This window comes from Talpa occidentalis, unplaced genomic scaffold, assembly GCF_014898055.3.
Source record: "Talpa occidentalis isolate TD23 unplaced genomic scaffold, MPIMG_talOcc4v2.1 talOcc4.10, whole genome shotgun sequence".
Lineage (NCBI taxonomy): Eukaryota > Metazoa > Chordata > Mammalia > Eulipotyphla > Talpidae > Talpa > Talpa occidentalis.
In genome coordinates this window covers 27,843,103-27,862,002 of record NW_023600993.1, presented here as the reverse complement: position 1 = coordinate 27,862,002, position 18,900 = coordinate 27,843,103, and the positions used below count along the sequence as shown (strand labels likewise).

The 18,900-nt window shown below is 53.4% G+C and overlaps 1 protein-coding gene across 3 annotated transcripts in view; it reads left to right on the top strand.

Moving 5' to 3' along the window:
• Positions 1-16,926, top strand: part of SCN5A (sodium voltage-gated channel alpha subunit 5) — an 88,766-nt gene extending 71,840 nt beyond the window's left edge. For all 3 annotated transcript variants that reach the window (XM_054693185.1, XM_037526635.2, XM_054693182.1), the window contains 8 exons: positions 1,450-1,623; positions 3,267-3,389; positions 5,121-5,402; positions 7,529-7,582; positions 8,200-8,337; positions 8,976-9,080; positions 10,153-10,423; positions 13,399-16,926. In XM_054693185.1, coding sequence (XP_054549160.1) covers positions 1,450-1,623; positions 3,267-3,389; positions 5,121-5,402; positions 7,529-7,582; positions 8,200-8,337; positions 8,976-9,080; positions 10,153-10,423; positions 13,399-14,639 — 2,388 coding nt within the window. In that variant the 3' untranslated portion in view covers positions 14,640-16,926. The remainder of the gene's footprint in view (positions 1-1,449; positions 1,624-3,266; positions 3,390-5,120; positions 5,403-7,528; positions 7,583-8,199; positions 8,338-8,975; positions 9,081-10,152; positions 10,424-13,398) is intronic.
• The last annotated feature ends 1,974 nt before the right edge of the window (positions 16,927-18,900 follow it).

The following is an 18,900-nucleotide window of genomic DNA, read 5'->3' as shown; positions in this document are numbered from 1 at the left end:
TCTAGAAACTTCTCCTCGACAGAAAATCAGACAGACTGTTCATGACCATGTCGTTTCTACAATGGAAACCACTAGAATGTTCATTAGTAGGGTTGTTGGCCAGAGAAACAGTATAGATGTAAACAATACAAGATGATGCAGCCTTTACAAAAGAATGATGGATAGATGTGGTCGCGTTAATGAGTAGGTACATGCCTACGAGACTGTTTAGTGGAAAACTTTTCAGTGCAAAATATTTAGTGTGTCTTATAAAACCTCACACTCACATGTATAAATGGTGAGCGCCGAAAAGGAAGTTCACCCAAATGTTAGTGGAGGGTTGCTGTAGTGTCGTGAAATTGGAGGTGCCTTTTACTCTCTTTTCTATAATGCTTATGTTATTTAATTTTTATAAGAAGCACACATTTTAATGATTGGGGGGAAATGCACCTACACTTTATCCCTCTTTGGGACTTGAATTATCCTGTTGCCGCATCTACACCAGCCAGAGCGGCCATAGCTCTGCCTCGGCCCTATGTATCCCCTCTGCTGACCCGGAGCAGGTAGCTCACAGGGGCCCTGCAGTCAGACAGGGAGCCCCAGAGAGCCGGGGGAGGCAGCCCCTGGGGCCCGCATGACGTGTTCAGTTGCCTAGACTGGGAGCCTCGGAGCACTCTGGACCGAGGGCAGTGACTTGAGAGGAGCAGGTGAAGTCAGAGGCGGAGGCGGATCCCGGCAGCTGGGAGCCATGGGAGCTCCTGGGTTGGTTCAGGAATGTGGGTTGAGGCAGGAATGAGGAGGTGGAAAAAGGACTCATAACTTGTGGCATTTTAGAAACGTTGCCTCCTAGATTCTGAGAATTGCAAAGGCTTGGGTTTTATGGAGTGCCGTCTCCCCTAAATCTCATATCTGCAAGCTGCCTCCAGCCTCGGGGATGTTCTAGCTTGCTTCAGATCAGCTCTCATTGTTTTCATTAAAATACATTTGTTGTAAAGAGCAATTTTTACTGATTATAATAGGAAGCCAGTATCGTTTCCTGTGAGAAGTAGGTAAAAGTACAGAGAGTGAGGGGGAAAGGTGTGATATTGTGCTGAGCTGGTTCACTTTCTTCCCGGGTTAAAATGGGGGCTCAGCAAGTGTTAGGCCTTAAAGATGCTCTCGCCCAGGACACACTCTTCCATGTGAAGGAAGAGGCATCCTCCGCACGCATTCTGCCCAACTGTCCACACACCACGTGAGGTCACGTCACAGCCCACAGCATGTACACGTTCCCTGCAGAGTGGACTGTGGTCCCAGGTGGATGATGGACTGGCACGGTCCAGCGCTGAGCAGGGAGGACTCCCCTGCAGGTCGCGTCTCACCTCTGTCCTGCCCTCCTGGGCGGCCTTACCATGAGAGATGAAGCCTCATGCAGGGTGGGACTGGCGGTGGGCAGGACGTCACGGCCATCTTGTCTGGCCCGGTCTGCAGGCCTTCGAGGACATCTACCTGGAGGAGCGGAAGACCATCAGGGTTCTGCTGGAATATGCCGACAAGATGTTCACGTATGTCTTCGTGCTGGAGATGCTGCTCAAGTGGGTGGCCTACGGCTTCAAGAACTACTTCACCAACGCCTGGTGCTGGCTGGACTTCCTCATCGTGGACGTGAGTGTGGGCGCCCAGAGGGAAGAGGGGAGACCCGGCCCCCGTGCAAGAGGAGCCGAGGCAGAGAGACAGACAGAAAGAACATGGCGGCTGGGAGTGAGCAGGCTAGTGTGGAGGTGCTCAGCCGGTGTGGAGCAGGCAGAGGGGAAGGAGGCCAGAGGTAGGGCCATGAGGGAGAGACCCCAGTCCTGTCCTTGGGGTCCCTCCCATCAGAACCTGTAATTTGAGGAGAGAGCGCAGCAGAGCAAGACCTATGCACTGCCTGAGGAGCCCCCAGACTTCTGGGGGAGACTAGACTCATCAAGGGGGACAGTCGAGGGCAGTCCAGACAGGGGTGAGCCAGGGCAGGGAGGGGATTCACCCTCTCGGGGTGGCCAGAAATGGGGAGAGCAGACAAGCCTGTCTTATAGCTCTCACCACAGCGTGCTGGGTAGTGTCTATCAGGCCTACCACACAGACATCCAGGTCAGAGCCTCCTGGCCCTCACAGAGGAGGGAGCTGTCTGGGCAGGGGACAGAGTGAGCCAGAAGCCAGAGCGGGCAGGGCTGGGGGAGGGATCTTGGACAGGCAGGAGAGGTTCTTCTGGCACAGGTAGAAGGAACCACTTGGGGGAGGAGGCAAGGGTTGTGGAGTGAGAAAGCCGTGAACACTGACTGGGATCCAGGTATCTGGCAGGCTTACCTGCCCAGCATAAGCCCAGGGGGTGCCTGGGTAGGAGGTTGGATCCTTTGGGGAGAGGAGACAGCACTAAGTCCCAAGACCCCAGATCCCAGAACTTCCTCCTCTAAGCTCCCCTGCCCAGCCCCCTCCTGTTGGGTGTTTCCCAGCCTGGGAGGAGGCTGTAGGAATCACAGACCTGCCCGTGGCCCCTCACCACCCCCAGGCTGCCAGCGGGCAGGGGTGGGATCAGTGATGACGGAGGTCAGGCGAGAGGCTATTTCCAGCCTGTGAACACTGGCCAGCAGTGAAGTAAGAAGGGACTAGAGGCCGATAGAGCTTTCGAAGGGTAAAGCCTGTGGTGTGTAAACGCCCCAGTGGGGTGGAGCCGGGGGCTCCCTTAGAGACAGAATGTCCACCTGCGCCTCCCTTCTTTGAAGATGAGGAAATGTTGCAAAGCCCAGTTTGGGAAGGTGCCCCAGCGTGTCTGTCACTTCATGCTTAACCCAGGCCAGTCGTCTCTTTCCAGAAGAGGCTTCCTTGGGCAAGGCGATGGGCCGGCCCGCGAGGAAGACACAAGCAACGCGCATGGGGACCGAGTGCCCGGGCCTGAAGTCTCTGCTTCTCCACGCTAGCCCGGTGGTTTCAGAACTGTTTTCTCGTCTGCGTACGAGGGATAGAGCCTTTGCAGTCCTCGTGTTAGGGGGGCCATGACAGGGCATATGTGTGCTGTGCACTTGGCAGCTCCCTAAAGGAATAAAAGCCAAGACACACTTATGCCCTAACCCCCACCCCCAAGTCTCCTTTGCCCCAAGAAGTCTGAGACCATGCGCGACAGCCCGTGAGACCATCCAGCTGAGAGAAATAGACTGGACGTGGGGACGGCCTGCTGCTCCGGCGCCCAGCCCTGGCTCCGGGCGGACCAGGAGCCCTGCCCCCCACCCCCAGAGCTGTCCCCAGACCCCACCCCGCCTTGCCTTCCACAGGTCTCCCTGATCAGCCTGGTGGCCAACACCCTGGGCTTTGCCGAGATGGGCCCCATCAAGTCGCTGCGGACCTTGCGCGCACTCCGACCCCTGCGAGCCCTGTCACGATTTGAGGGCATGAGGGTAAGGGGGGGCGGTGGCCGCCTCTCTGGGGGCAGGGGGAGGAGGTTTATCCCCAGACTCGGCTTGCTGACCGAGCAGCCCAGACCGTGTCGCTGGGACCGTGGCCCCTGCCTTGGTGAGAGAAAGGTGTAGAATCTCCAGGAGGGCCGAGGCGGGGCCTGGAGGCACCAGGAGGACAGAGAACTGTGAGACCCCTCGCCAAGGCTGTGTCCTCCATGAGGACAGGAGAGCGTCAGGCAGCAGACAGGCAGGGGCCGGGGAGGGTCTTAACGGCAGCCCAGCTCTGCTGGCCTGGGGGCTCCTCTGCTCTGCTCTCCTGCGGGCCTCATCTCTGGGCATGCCCCGACTCTCCATGAGCCCGTCTGCACCCCCTGCCTCCTGGCAGCACAGGCCCCTTCCCTCTGTGTGCAGGGGGCAGAAGGGTTGTGATAGGATGGAGGGAGCAAGGAAGGAGCAAGCTGCGTTCTCACCATCGGGTATCAGTTTGCATTTACTTAGAAAACTCTTTTGCTCTATTTTCTAACTGCATTTTTCAAGTCGCCAAATTTTACCAAAGAATGTGCATATGTAAGACAAACTTAGAAGCTCACCAAGAAAAAACATTACTCATAATATATGACAAGCAAACAAACGTGTGTGTGTGTGTGTGTGTGTGTGTGTATACACTTATGACTTTCGTTGTATGTGTCTTTCACAAAGTGTGCCCAGTTCTATTGTGGCTTCACAGACACATCCGTGTGCCCCTCACGCACCCAGCAGGCACCATCACACAGCCCCCATTTGGTTGATGGTTTTGAGCTTTGCCCACATTCCCAATTCGTGGAGAAACAAATCACTTTTTCCCACTAGGAAACCATCTGCAAGTTAATAACCCAGCCTAAGCTAAATGTTTCTTGGGGAGCAAGGGACAATTGATTCCAGAATGTGGGTGACAGGTTAGATACCAGCCATGCCTCTGCTGGGTCTCCCACCCTGATCCTGGGTTCAGCACCCCTGCTGGGGATCAGGGACCCCTCTTATTTTCATGTGCCAGCTACTGGGCCCTCTGGGTCACACTGTGCAGCACCTCAGCAGCTCCACCTCCAGTCTACGCAGCCTTCTGGCTCACAGTACTTTGTGGGGTGGAGGACCCCACATGCATTTGCCAGCTGCTGGGAGTTTAGATAAAGTGTGAGGTCGAGACTCTGTGACATCAGAGAACCACCCCCACCATGTGCCCTCCCAGCTCGCTCTCACCAGAGCACTGGGGAACTGCCAGGCACCGGTCCACATACTGCCCAATGCCCCTGGGTCTGGTCTGGGGGAGGGCAACCCCTCCGGTAGCAGGAGCCCAACATAAACCAGAAACTTAGCTCAGGGAATGCACCCCCAGAGTCCTTTCCTAGGCATGTCTCTGGCATACCCAAGCAGCAGAGACCCCACAGAAAACTAAGCTTGACGATCAGAGATTCAGGGCAGGGCCAGGAGGGGAAGGAATGTGTTCTGGAATTTCCTTAGATCTTAGGAAGCCAAGAAAAAGGTGTGTGTGTGTCCTCTTGCTCCCCACCAGGGGAGTCATGGGGTGCCCTTCCTTGGGGACAAGAAGTGTTCCTCTCAGCCCACGACCTCAGGGTGCACTCCAGACCCCACCAGAACCTGTAGCCAAGGAGTTCGGTAGCTGGGGGGTGGTCCTCAAAAAGGGTATATGCTCTGGATGCCACAGGATCTGGGCCTCTTCTCTATCCATTTGAGGTGGTGGTCAATGCGCTGGTGGGCGCCATCCCGTCCATCATGAACGTCCTCCTGGTCTGCCTCATCTTCTGGCTGATCTTCAGCATCATGGGCGTGAACCTCTTCGCGGGGAAGTTTGGGAGGTGCATCAACCAGACTGAAGGAGACCTGCCCTTGAACTACACCTTTGTGAACAACAAGAGCGACTGTGAGTCCTTCAATGTGACTGGCGAGCTGTACTGGACCAAGGTGAAAGTCAACTTTGACAACGTGGGGGCCGGGTACCTGGCCCTCCTGCAGGTGGTAAGTCCCAGTGAGGAGGGGCTCCTTCCTCCCTTTGGCTCCCCCGTCTCGGGCACCTTCACCCTCAGTATGGGCAGTCGGTGGTCAAGGGGACATATTGGGTTTCTACAGTGAGGTGGCGCTGCCCAAAGGAGGGCAAAGATTCTCCAGGGACTTCCTGACCCCCCAGAAAAGTCCCTAGACTGTCCATCCTAGAGCAGATGCCATTCTCCAAGGCGCATGGTGTGGGGATACAGTCTGCCACACAGCCTACTCCCCAGCTCACCTCTTCACACTATCTTCACACTGTCGCCTTAGCAGTATGATGGCATAGGCTAAAATATGAAAGGCCATCGACACCCAGGGTCTGAATTGTTGCCAAAATTATGACTCAGATCACCCCTCTGTCATAAAAGATATCTCTAATGTCACTTAAAGGAATTTATTTACTTCCACCTCTGATGCACAAGATGTGTGACTAAACACACACCCTGCTCAATCCTTCCAAGTTTTCATTGATGTGCAAGGACAGGGGCTTCCAAGATTACAATACTCACCATAAAATCACCTATGAACAGCCTTGACGACAGAAATGCAAACAGACCCTTCATGCGTAAAGCTACAGCTTGCTTTTCTTGCTATCCCAATCTTAAACCCATACTCCTCTAGACCCAAAGGCAGAAGAAAAGCTAGCATACTCTCACTTGAAAACTCACTGCTTATCCAGTCACCTTCCAACCACCTCTTATGCCCCAGCTTTCTCCAAAGACTCCCGCCCCCCCATACCTGGTGGAGAACAGGATTAGAACCAAACTGAGTCACTGTACCTTTAAATGTCAGAACTCAGAATGTAAGGCTCCCTTTGTAAATTGGGAAGAGCTTGCTGGTCCAGAGACAAACACACAGTTCTAGAAGGAATTCAGTCGCGGATCAACCTTGCGTGGTCTTCAGCAGTTACCAAATTATTTCCAGGTCTTTCTTTGCCATTGAGGGTCTTGTAGCACAGGGAGCTGAAGTAGCTTGCCTGCCTCCTCTGAGCAGCCTCAGTTTCCCTAATGTGCCCAGCCTGCCTTATAAGAACTCTCAGACATGAAAGTTTGTGTGATCAAGCTTTTACCCTAAAAGAAAGCTCAGGGCAGACTGGATTTTGTCTGGGCCACAAGTGAGAGCCACTGGGCAGTGGTGTCAGTACCAAGCATGTCCCTTGGGCACTTTCTGAATCTGTCACAGCCCAGATCCAGGCAAATAATGAATCAGGCACCAAGGCCCTTCTCTTTCAGCCTCCCTCTCTGTGGTGTAGCTTACAAGACCTGACGATTATACTATTTGCAGATATTTTGCAAGCTTGTTGTTAAACATGGTCATTATTAAATATTAGATTTTAAGCTTAAGTTTAGCTCACTAATATTAAAAGAAAAGCAGTAAGTACTCAGAACTCACCACTGCCATTTATTAACATCAGTGCTTGAAGTTACTATATTTGTTCGATACAACAAATGGAAATTCTATACTGCATCTCCCATGCATCTCTTCCCGACTGTGTTCAATAGCATGCATTGGCAATTTCAAATTGTCCGTGGTGAGAGTATTTACACAGAGAAATTGGCAAACACAACAATCAGGGCTTTGTTCTCTTCTGGAAAGCCTTTGTTAGCCTCTCACCAACACAATGGCTGAAGGACTGCCTTATGGGAAGGTTGAGATTCATCAGGGACTTCCTTTGAAAGGCTGTGGCAGAAACCACAAGGTGCCGTAAGGGGCGTGACAAGGTGGACTGGGTCAGCACTCTGTTCACCCGAACGCTCAGCCCAGAGCCCACCTCTCTGTCCCTGGCGCCTGTGGTTGGATCTGTGTTCTTTAGATTCTGAAGTGACTGGATCTGAGAGGCAGGCCTCAGCAGTCTTGGCCAGCATCAAAAAAGCTTATTCCCTGCACCCCGGCATGACACCCTGGGGTGTCTGCTGGGCTCAATAGGAAGGCCTTTCCCTGAGAGCTCAGCCATTTGGACCGGCTGAAGGGGTAGGCGGGCAGCCTGCTTCCTCCAGAGGCTCTTTCCAGGCCACCTCGAGGTTGCCCAGAGTTGCCCCAAGTGGCTCAAGCAAGACGTAGAGTTCAGTGGTGTTCTTACACATATCCTTTCCTTGCAGGCGACATTCAAAGGCTGGATGGATATCATGTACGCGGCTGTGGACTCCAGGGGGGTAGGTTGCCACACTGGTGTCGCTCACCAACGCAGGCACAGAGACTCCTGCGGCTTGGCCACCGAGAGTCTTTGTCCCATCTCAGATGCGTCCCGGGGGGCAAGCTGTCTTAGTCCACTGGGAGTTGAGCCTCTCTGGCTCCGGCCCTGGGGCGGGATTGCATGCTCTCCCATAGAGTCTCAAAACCAACATCTTCCAAATTATATTTGTTATCATGTCCTGATCTGCAGTCTATCCCAGGAGGGTGGGGTGGAAGCTCTATAGCTTCCATATCTATATCTCTATATATTTCTATATCTCTATAGATACAAATCAAGTTTCTTCTTTATCCTGTGTGCCACCCAATCACTCTTCAGTTCTCTGAAGACTGAGTATTCCCAGAGGCCTCCAAAGTTGCAAAAGGCCCAGGGGCAGAGTGCAGCCCCAGCCCAGCCAAGCGCTCCCCTCCCTGCCACATCCTCTCTTCTCAACTCCGGCCCCACCTCCCCAGCCTGCTCTAAACTCACCTGCATACACAGTCACACACCCCTAAGCTGGTGACCCTCCTTTGAATGCAGTGACACCCCCAGCCTGCCCCTCCCTCCTGCTGTCTATCCGCCTGTCTGATTCCCCCTTAGTATGAAGAGCAGCCCCAGTGGGAGTACAACCTCTACATGTACATCTACTTCGTCGTTTTCATCATCTTCGGTTCTTTCTTTACCCTGAACCTTTTCATCGGCGTCATCATTGATAACTTCAACCAACAGAAGAAAAAGATAAGTAGAGCCCAGGCCCCCACCTGGGTGGGCAAGGCAGGCTGGGTGCCCTTAGACTGGGGGCCGTTCTGGCTCCTGGCCCCATTTTGCCTTCCCTGTTGGAAATGGTCCTCTTCTTGCTCCTGCTAGAATGGGGTGGGAGAGGGGGTGCATCGTGATGTAACAGACCTAGGTCTATAAGCGTGTACTAAGCGGCTTCAACAAGAGGCCCCATGCCCGCCTTAGTCTGCCTGAGAGATAAGGCCCCAGAGAGAAGCTGGGTGCAGGTTGGGACTGTTCTGGTCCATGATCAGGGCCAGTGGGCGGGGCTCCATCAGCAGGTCAGGATTGGGCGAAGGGCAAGACAAAGGGCAGAGAGACTGTCCAGGCTGCTGAGCTGGAAAGGAGAGGGAATGGCTTGTGGGCATTTGCAGGGTACAAAGCCAGAGAAATAGCAAGATGAAGGGAGACCAAGAACCTGGAAGAGGTTAGTGAGGACTCTGATGCAGGATCAGCAGCATACTCATCTCCACGGGGAGAGGAAGTAAGGGGTTGGCTTATCTTTCTTGCCCTCATCAAGTAGGCGAGAAAGATCCCTGTGCTCTCTATGCTGGAGCCTCTAAGAACCCTAAAATGAGGTTGGGACTGTCTCTCTGCACTTAGGGGGCCAGGACATCTTCATGACGGAGGAGCAGAAGAAGTACTACAACGCCATGAAGAAGCTGGGCTCCAAGAAGCCCCAGAAGCCCATCCCACGTCCCCTGGTGAGACAGGCTCCTGATTTGTTGGGAATAGAGAAGATCTCCTGGGGCATCTTAGGAAGCCACCACCACCATACAGTCAGCTATCAGGGCTTCCTCACAGTCTTTCACCTGGGGCCTCAGCTGGCCCAGGGAAGAAGGGACACCCTCAGGTGCCTGACCACACATGAAGGTCTGGGGCTCGTGAACAGAGTGAGGAAGGCATGAGAAGGCGGTGGACACAGGACACTCACCTCCCACTCAACCCACCTGCCTCTGTGTGAGCCTCGTCTCCCCTGCAAGGGTACAGGCTTCCTCCACCCCCATTCATAGCCTCATCCTTGCAACCCCCCTCAGCAGTTGGGGCTGTAGCTGGTAGGTTAAGGTGGTGGGGGTACAGGGGGTGCTAGGTCCACTGATAGAATGATTTCTTTGACCCTGTCAAAACATTCTCCAAAAATTGTGTGTTTGTATGTGTGTGTGTGTGTGTCAGAGCAGGGTTGGCGGAAGTACTCAAAGTAATTAGGTGACATAACCAAAATCCTAGTAAGTGGTAGTCCCAGGTTTTAATCTAAGTCATCATTTCCTTCTGACTTGTTCCCATTCACCATGCTCTATTCTAGGTTAGTTGTGTGTGTTTGCACTTATTTATAAATCTTATCTCTTCTCCAAAATTACGTGGGCTGGTTTACAATTAAAGACACATACATATAGTTAGTAGAATAAATAAAATCAATTTCGTAAAAATAGTGGAGAAAATCTGCTAATCTGAGAGCTGATAAAATTACTAAGCTTGACCTTGGGCCGTCAGACAGTGAGAACAAAAGGTGCTACGGCAGCTCAGGGGAGGATAAACCCCTTCCTGAAGATCCATCAAGAAGGCCTCAGGAAAGCAGGAGCCTGGGCTAGACCCTACAGCACAGGGAACTTCTCAGCAGGAGGGCCAGGGTATTGCATTCTCTGTGACTTCCTCCTCTCACAATAGTCTAGAAGGTGGAGTAGGAAGATGAGGTGGTCTCAGCCTCTCGGCAGCTCCAGGGACCTTGCTTGCCTGTCTGAAACGCCTGCTGAGTCCATTCTTTGCCCCTCCTTTCAGAACAAGTACCAGGGCTTCATATTCGACATTGTGACCAAGCAAGCCTTCGATGTCACCATCATGTTTCTCATCTGCTTGAACATGGTGACCATGATGGTGGAGACAGACGACCAGAGCCCTGAGAAAGTCAACATCTTGGCCAAGATCAACCTGCTCTTCGTCGCCATCTTCACAGGCGAGTGCATCGTCAAGATGGCTGCCCTGCGCCACTACTACTTTACCAACAGCTGGAACATCTTCGACTTCGTGGTCGTCATCCTCTCCATTGTGGGTAGGTGTGCATGTTGGGTGGATGGAGATCCCCTTCCCAGGCCAGACAGTCTTGGGTCAGTACTTAACTGCACTAGGCCCCTCCATCCATTCTCTCTGCATTCCTCACCTTTCCCTCTGCGCGTGAGCTCTCTCTCTCTCTCTCTCTCTCTCTCTCTCTCACATACACACACACACACACACACACATCCCTCCAGAGAGACCCTATCTGGGAAGACCCACTCAGACCAAAAGGGCCAACCCTGCAGAAAACTCAGCACCCCTTTCTGGCAGCACCCTCCAGGGGTCCCTGAAACATGCTCTCTGACCACTTGGAGAGCTTCAGGGGTAAATCTGGGAAGAGGAGGGTTTTCTTGCCCTCCCTAGTGGAGGCCTACTCCCTGAGGCACAGGAGGAATAGGCTCACTCAGGACGAGGTGAATGGCCAAGGATGAGAGAGAGACAGGTGGCCCTCAGCATCAAAGTTATCCTTGAAATGGAAAATTCTGGAGTCTAGTCATCAAGGTGTGTGGCATACTCCTTCAGATATCACCCAACGCATGAAGTCAGCCTCACAAAGACAGCCCTGAGGCAGGGAGGTCATATAACTAGCAACAGTCAGGATTCCCACTTAGTCTCCTTGGGCTGCTATAATGAAATACCAAACTGGGTATTTGGGATAACTATAAAGAACACAAATTTATTTCTCACAGTTCTGGGTGCTAGTAGTCCAAGATTAAGTCACCAGCCTGGCTGTATATTCTGATAACTATCCTCTTCTTGGTTCATAGCCAGCATCTCTGGCTGTGTCCTCATACAGTAGCGCGACTGACTAGGGGTCTTTCTAGAGCTGCTGTTACAAGGGACTGATACCATTCCCAAGGGTTCCAGCCTCATGACGTAGGCATCTCCCAAATGTCCCACCTCCTAATACCACCATCCTTGGGAGGACCCCAACACTCAGACCTTAGCATGCACCCATGTCCATTTGATCTCCAAGCCCAAAGTCTTTTTTGGTAACAGTTTTATTAAGATATAATTCACATGCCATAAAATCCACCCTTTGAATTGTACAATTTAGTCATTTTTAGTGTATTTACAGAGCTGTGCAAACCTCACCACTATCTAATATTAGAATATTCTCCTCACCCCCAAAAGAAACAGCCCCTGGCAACCACTAATCTAAGATTTTGAGGGACTGCCAAACTGTCTTCCAAAGTGGCTGTACCATTTTACATTTCCATCATCAGTGCAGAGAGTTCCAATTACCTCACATCCTCACTAACACTTGTTATTTCTCTGTAATTTTTTTTTTTTATTATAGCCACTGTAGTGGGGAGGAAGTGATATCTCACTGAGGTTTTGGTTTGCATTTCCCTGATGACTAAGATGTTGAAACATCTTTTCAAGTGCTTATCGGTCATTTTCCTTAGTATACATATAAAAAAAAAAAGACTTAGAGAAATAACTAGTCAAATCTTAGGCTTGTTTTTTGATTGGCTTACTGATGTTTTTATTATTGAATAGTAAGAGTTCTTTATATATTCTGGATACCAGTCCCTTAGCAGATACATGACTTGCAAATATTTTCACCCATTCTGTGAATTTTCTTTTCACTTTCTCAGTTGCTGTCTCTTGAAACAAAAAGGCTTTAATTTCAAAGATAAATTTATAGCAATATTTTATTCTTCTCCCACTTGTGCTCAGAGCTCAAACTCTTGTCCCTGCCCCCCCACGGGACTCTGCCTGGGGGTGACTGACTTTCATCTCTCCACATGTACATCTCCAGCCTCCTTGGGCAAATTCAGAGGGAAACTTGGAGACTAAGCCCGGGTTGCTGTGGCTGCAGAATGGCAGTGGGGAGGAGCTGGAAATGGGGTCAGGAAATGCTCTAGGGGGTCCCAAGGAGAGCGAGGGCAAGAGCGTGCCTAGTGAGAATAGGGAGAGCATTAGAGGATTCAGGGTGCCTGCAACAGGAGTGTAGCTGCTGAGGGACTGTCCCAGAGGCTTCAGGAGGTGCAGCCTATACCTTGGGAACCCCCATTAGTCCTGGTGCTTGGTGGCACCAAGGAGGCATGGTTAACAGGGCAACTTGGAGCCACAGTGTCTGAGTCAAATCCCAGCTTCTCACTGACCAGGTGGCATCCTGGGTCTGTTCCAGAAAAGGAGGTCAATGGCATCAACTTACCTCCTAGAATGACTGGAAGGACCCAGTTGCCTATTGGCAGTAAGCACTGGATGCATGTCAGTCAGTGCCACCATTATTATCTGAGGAGTCTAGAAAGCTCCCTTAGGCCAATATGAGGCAAATCTGTTTCATTCTTTATATCCCTGCTACTTAAAATTTCAAACCCAGGTAGTCAGTAGAGTCCAAGGTGGGGAAGCCCCAGACGCAGGAAGGGTTGGGAGAATGATAGGAACAATCTCAGAGGGGCTGTGGAGTGGCAGACGGCACGGTGTGCGGGAGCATGCCCACCCCAGGCCAGGGCTTTTCACACGCCAGTGTACGCGTGAGCCATCTGAGCTTGTTAAAACACAGTGGTCTGGGGTGGAGTTAAGTTTCTGCGTTTCTGATATGACTTCTAATCCTCGGACCACACTGACTCACAAGAAGCTAAAAGGCCTAACTAAGTTCTGGTCCAAGCTGGGCCACTGAGTCGTTGAGCAAGTCCCCTCAGGCCAGAGAACCCATGATCTAGAAGTTACCCAGGACGCCTCTATCGTGTGGGTGTTCTTAGAAGATAAAGGAACAGAGGAACTCAGGAGGCACTTTGCAAAGGATGTGAGTACCAGGGGCCCTCGTTTTCTGGATTACAGATGCAGAAATGGAGACTTAGGCAGGAGGGAACAGGGTCCTTGCACGGCCTGGTTGATCCAATCCTCTTGGAAGGTCACCTTTCCTTGGCTCCCTGCTGCACAAACTCCCCCGACAGAGAGGCTGAGCTGGTGGGAGGTCAGTCGTACCGTCATAGCCACAGTCTCCATTGTGTCCCACAGGCACCGTGCTCTCAGACATCATCCAGAAGTACTTCTTCTCCCCAACGCTCTTCAGAGTCATCCGCCTGGCCCGCATCGGCCGCATCCTCAGACTGATCCGAGGGGCCAAGGGGATCCGCACGCTGCTCTTCGCCCTCATGATGTCCCTGCCGGCCCTCTTCAACATCGGGCTGCTGCTCTTCCTCGTCATGTTCATCTACTCCATCTTCGGCATGGCCAACTTCGCTTATGTCAAGTGGGAGGCTGGCATTGATGACATGTTCAACTTCCAGACCTTCGCCAACAGCATGCTGTGTCTCTTCCAGATCACCACGTCAGCGGGCTGGGATGGCCTCCTCAGCCCCATCCTCAACACGGGGCCCCCCTACTGTGACCCCAATCTGCCCAACAGCAATGGCTCCCGGGGCAACTGTGGGAGCCCAGCTGTGGGCATCCTCTTCTTCACTACCTACATCATCATCTCCTTCCTCATCGTGGTCAACATGTATATCGCCATCATCCTGGAGAACTTCAGTGTGGCCACAGAGGAGAGCACTGAGCCCCTCAGCGAGGATGACTTCGACATGTTCTACGAGATCTGGGAGAAGTTCGACCCAGAGGCGACCCAGTTCATTGAATATTCAGCCCTGTCTGACTTCGCTGATGCCCTGTCTGAGCCGCTCCGCATCGCCAAACCCAACCAGATAAGCCTCATCAATATGGACCTGCCCATGGTGAGTGGGGACCGTATTCACTGCATGGACATCCTCTTTGCCTTCACCAAGAGGGTCCTGGGTGAGTCTGGGGAGATGGACGCCCTGAAGATCCAAATGGAGGAGAAGTTCATGGCAGCCAACCCGTCCAAGATCTCCTACGAGCCCATCACCACCACACTGCGGCGCAAGCACGAAGAAGTGTCGGCCACCATCATCCAGCGGGCCTTCCGGAGGCACCTGCTGCAGCGCTCCGTGAAGCACGCCTCCTTCCTCTACCGCCAGCAGACAGGCAGCAGCGGCCTGTCCGAAGAGGACGCCCCGGAACAAGAGGGCCTCATCGCCTACATGATGAATGAGAACTTCTCCCGGCGCGTGGGCCCACCCTCCAGCTCCTCCATCTCCTCCACATCCTTCCCACCCTCCTATGACAGCGTCACCAGGGCCACCAGCGATAACCTGCAGGTGCGGGTGTCTGACTACAGCCGCAGCGAAGAGCTTGCCGACTTCCCCACATCCCCAGACCGGGACCGGGAGTCTATCGTGTGAGGCCTGTCCCAGCTGGCCAGGACACACAGAAAGGCAGCCTGTTGCATTGTGGTAAAGCTGAATGCAGCCACAAACCAGCATGCCCTGGGATCTCCCTCGCTTTGGGCTTCGGGGGTGAGAGATGGGTCTCAGCCCTCTGGATCAAAGCAGAGTTCTGTGGCCCAAGTCGACGCCCGGAAGCAGCCGGCCCTTGGGAGAGACCTGTTCCTAGAGACCCCCCACCCGCTCCAGGGGCTCTGAAAAGCAACTCTAGCCCAGCTGCTGAGGCAAAATAGAAAACAGACTGTATGTTATGAATGGGCTTTCTTAAATTTATTATATTTGATATTTTTTTACTTGAGCAAAGAACTAATGTTTTTTCCATGGACGCAGGCAGCAGTTCACGCTGCCTCCTCTTAACTCTGAACAAGTCTGTGGAGCTGCTGGAACTCTGTTCTCAAAGCAAAAGTGAAATCCTGCGGCTCCCCCAGGCCCTCAGGGCTGGAAGGCATAAAGGGGCCCCCTGCCACTTGGGCTAAGCCCCTTTCCTCTCACACACGTGTGCACACACTCTTCACACCCACAGAGGCCAGGCACTGACCGCGTGTGCCCAGGCTCCCCTCCGGTGAGTGTCTGTCAGGCAGCCATCTCTGCCCCAGCCCCCACAGCAAGGGTTCTTAAGCAGGGGCTCGCTGTGGCCTTCCGTTTTCCCCAAGGTCCTGTTTCTCCCCCATTTTTTTTAATGCAGATCAAACTGGGGTCAGTTCTACAAAAATAAAAAGCTTCCAGAAGAGAGGGACCTGTAATCCGGGGCTGGTCCTAGGCACAGACGTTGCCGTTTCTTCCCGGGAGAGCTTGACCTTCTGTAAGAGTATTAATGTTAAAGCTGGGTGGGCACGAGGGAGCCAACCCCTCTCACAGCCTGGCACCCAGCTGTCCTTGCTCCAGGAACCTGGCATGCCCTGCCCCACAGGCTGGGAAGAGAAAGTTGAGGCCTGTGGAGCCGGGAGAAACGGCTCAACAGCGCCCAGCTGCAGTGGCTCCTCGGCCCTTCTAAAGATGGGAGCCTGCTGTCATCTCCAGGGCCCTCTTTCTGAACATTTCTGCCTCTGACTATGTGGCAGGGTGGGCAGGGGGTGCCCAGAGAGCCGCAGCTCCTCTCCAGGTGCAGCAGCACGGGAGTGGGAGCACAGCGTGGGCCTTGGATGGTCACACCCCAGCCTCGGCCTCAGTCTTGGCCACCATGCGGGAAATGAACTTCGGGAGAAGAGGGCAGTGAGGGCTCCGGCTCAGCCCAGGTTCCTGGTGGCCCCCCCACATGGGACCTCCCGGGTAGGGTCCAGGCTGTAAACAGGTCTTGTGAGGGGGCCTTTTCAGGGAAAAATACTTTTTTCTAGTTCAGTTACCCCAGGGCCTCTTCAGCTGCTGACAATCCTTTCTCGCATATGCAAATCTTTTAACATAGAGAACTGTCACCCGAGAGGGACAGTGTTGGCTGGCGGAGCCTGAGCAGGCAGGGGCTCAGCTGCCCCACTCCAGCTCTCCGCCAGGCGTCCACATCGCAGGCCACCCACCTCTCGGGCCTCCCGGGAAGCCGGAAACTGGCTGCTCCTCACCTACCTCGCCGAGCTGTCGGAGGGCTGGATGTTCCTGAGCTTGCTGCAGTGCTGAGGGGCATTGCTGGCGAGTAAAGTATTACGTTTCTTCTCGTCACCCCGAGCTCCCTGGGTGGCAACCCCAGCCTCCAACCTTACCCCACCCCCAGTGATTTCTCTTCTCCTGTGGTCCCTTTGAGTCCTGTGTGGGACGACGTGCTTTAAACTGTCCCAGTGACGCTTGGAGTGGAAATCTTATTTTTGTAGATCTCTGTGCTTTGCTTTCAAGGCTTGGAGAGGTGATGCCCCTCCCTGGCACTCAGCACCCGCCGCATGGGCAAGAATGTGGTCAGGGAGGCGGGCCGGGCTACCAGCCCAGCTGGCCGGAAGGAGACTGTGGTTTCGTGTTGGACAGCCCAGGAGCCTTGAGACAGGTGCCCGCTGACAGATTCAGCTGCAGACGGTGTGGCTGAGGGCAGCGAAAGCTGGACCCAATGCCTTAGCTTTTAGCGTGGCTCTTCCCCACCCCCACCCCCGCCCCCAGAACTGCACAATGACCAGCAGGAGGGAAGAAGAGGGTAGGAAAAAGGAGGGAGGGACAAGCATCAAGTGCCAGGTGTTGTCTGAACTAATTGAGCACTTCTCACCAAACTTCATGTATAAATAAGATGCATATTTTTAAAACAAACCAATAAATGGCTTACATGACTTGGTCCGGGCTCTGTTGTTGATCTGACAAGGGCAGTGACAGAGGCCCAGGAGGCCCTTGTGCTGTGCAAACTAGAAGGGTGGGAGGGAGAGAAGACCCGAGTTGTCTTCCCAGGAAAATGACGGGCCACTCCAGGAAAAGTGGGGTGTGGGCAGAGCAGACTGCCCCCACAGGAGAATGCCCAGGTCCAACCTTCCAAGGACTCCCAAGCTGGGGCACTGGTTGGGGAGGACCATAATTTGGGGCTCACAGATGGGAAGGATTCGGAAAGGTTGGGGCAAGGAGGGGCAGCTGCCGTGGAGCACAGGCAGATGGTCACACCTTCGTGTCAGGCTTGGATCTGACACCTGACACCGACTTCCTCACCCTCACCCCTCAGCCCACTGCACCGCACTGCTGCCCTACCTCCCACCCCCAACTCAGCGCTCTGCCAGGCAGCAGGGGCCTCCTAGCGGCTGGATCTGGTGGAGCCCCCTCTGTCCTCGTCTTGCATGGTCCCTTCTTGGCATTTAACTGTCCCTTCTGGAAGTCCTCTCGGCCCCTGCAGGGCCTCCTCCACTCTCTAGGATTGCACCAGTTCAGCCTCTCTTAGGGGTGTGTCCTCCAATGTTGGATTAAATATTCAAGTTCTTTAGACCTTGGGCCTTTTCACAGCTAGAGATAAGGGAAAACACCCTCAAGCCCTGCCCAGCTTTAAGGAAGAATCTCTTAAGTCTTCATCTGCTACCCAGGGCTCCCCACAGATCCCAGGCCAGGCATATCCGGCTGCCTACTTGGGGTGTCTCCAAGTTTCCACATCCAACCCCGCCAACACCAAACTCACCTCTCTCACCCCCAAGCCAGCCCGTCAGCGGAGGCACCCCAACAGAAGCCATCGTCCCTCACCCGCTCACCCAGTCCACACCCTGTGGGTGCTACCTTCTCGGCAGCTCTCAAGCCCTCTATTTGGTGCCTCCCACTGCCACTCCCTGGGTTTGTCCAGCATCCTGCCTGGGGAGACACCAGGGTGGCTCCTCGCTGGCTTCCCCTCCCCCAACCTCACACATTCCAAACTCCTCCTCTGGGCAACCAGAGTGATAGTAACATCCAAGACTGTTGCCTCCTTGTAAAGCTTTGCAGTGGCTTCCTGGATCCTCAGGATCAAAGCAAACCATTCCCAGGACCTCCCGCTCTGCCAGCCTCTGTAGCTGCTTCTCTACACAACCCATTAAAGACCCCAGGCTCTGCCTCCTCTCAGCCTTGCCAACTGCTCTTCCTTCCACTCAAAATACTACTTTCCTTTCCACTCAGCCTTCAGGCCTCATCTTATTGGCGCCTCCTCCAGGAGCCTCCCTGACCACCCACCCCTTTCCCCACCACCTCCCCAACTCTTGGTACTTCCTTGTCAAAGCACTCAACCCACAGTGCGGAAACAACACCATTCTGACGTCATCAAACCCAGCTTTTGCTCTTGTCTCTCCTGGCCCCTTTCAACTCTGTTCAGTGGAAGGAATCTTCCCTGGCCCTGGATGAAAACCAGGCCAAAACTATGGCTTTTTGCTCAACCTTGGGTGAAAGAAGAGTATCCTTTCTGTTGTAAATACAGGTAGGCTTCTCCAGAGAGTGTCCAGCCCCATGAATCTGTACATGAGAGACACATGATTTGGTGTCCCAAACCCTTGGTGTTGGTCCTTTGGTCAAAACCAGGCAAGACGCAGTTCATTCTACCCTGAGCCAGGGCGTTAATCATCTTTCCCCAGCCAGGTCAGGGCTTTCTAAAGGCAGGCCATGCCCAAGGCAGAGGGCCACCGGCAGCTTTTTTAAAAATATCAGGACCTACAATAGCAGTGTCTCCTGTGTGGAAGGACGAGTAAAAGTGCTGTTTCAGATACACAGAAAACATGGGTGAGTGACTGTGTGCCCCCCAGGCAGTGGTGGAAAATATATTTTCCTGGAAACTCCAGTGAAGAGTTTGAAAGCTCTGTGAGGCCAGGGCCCC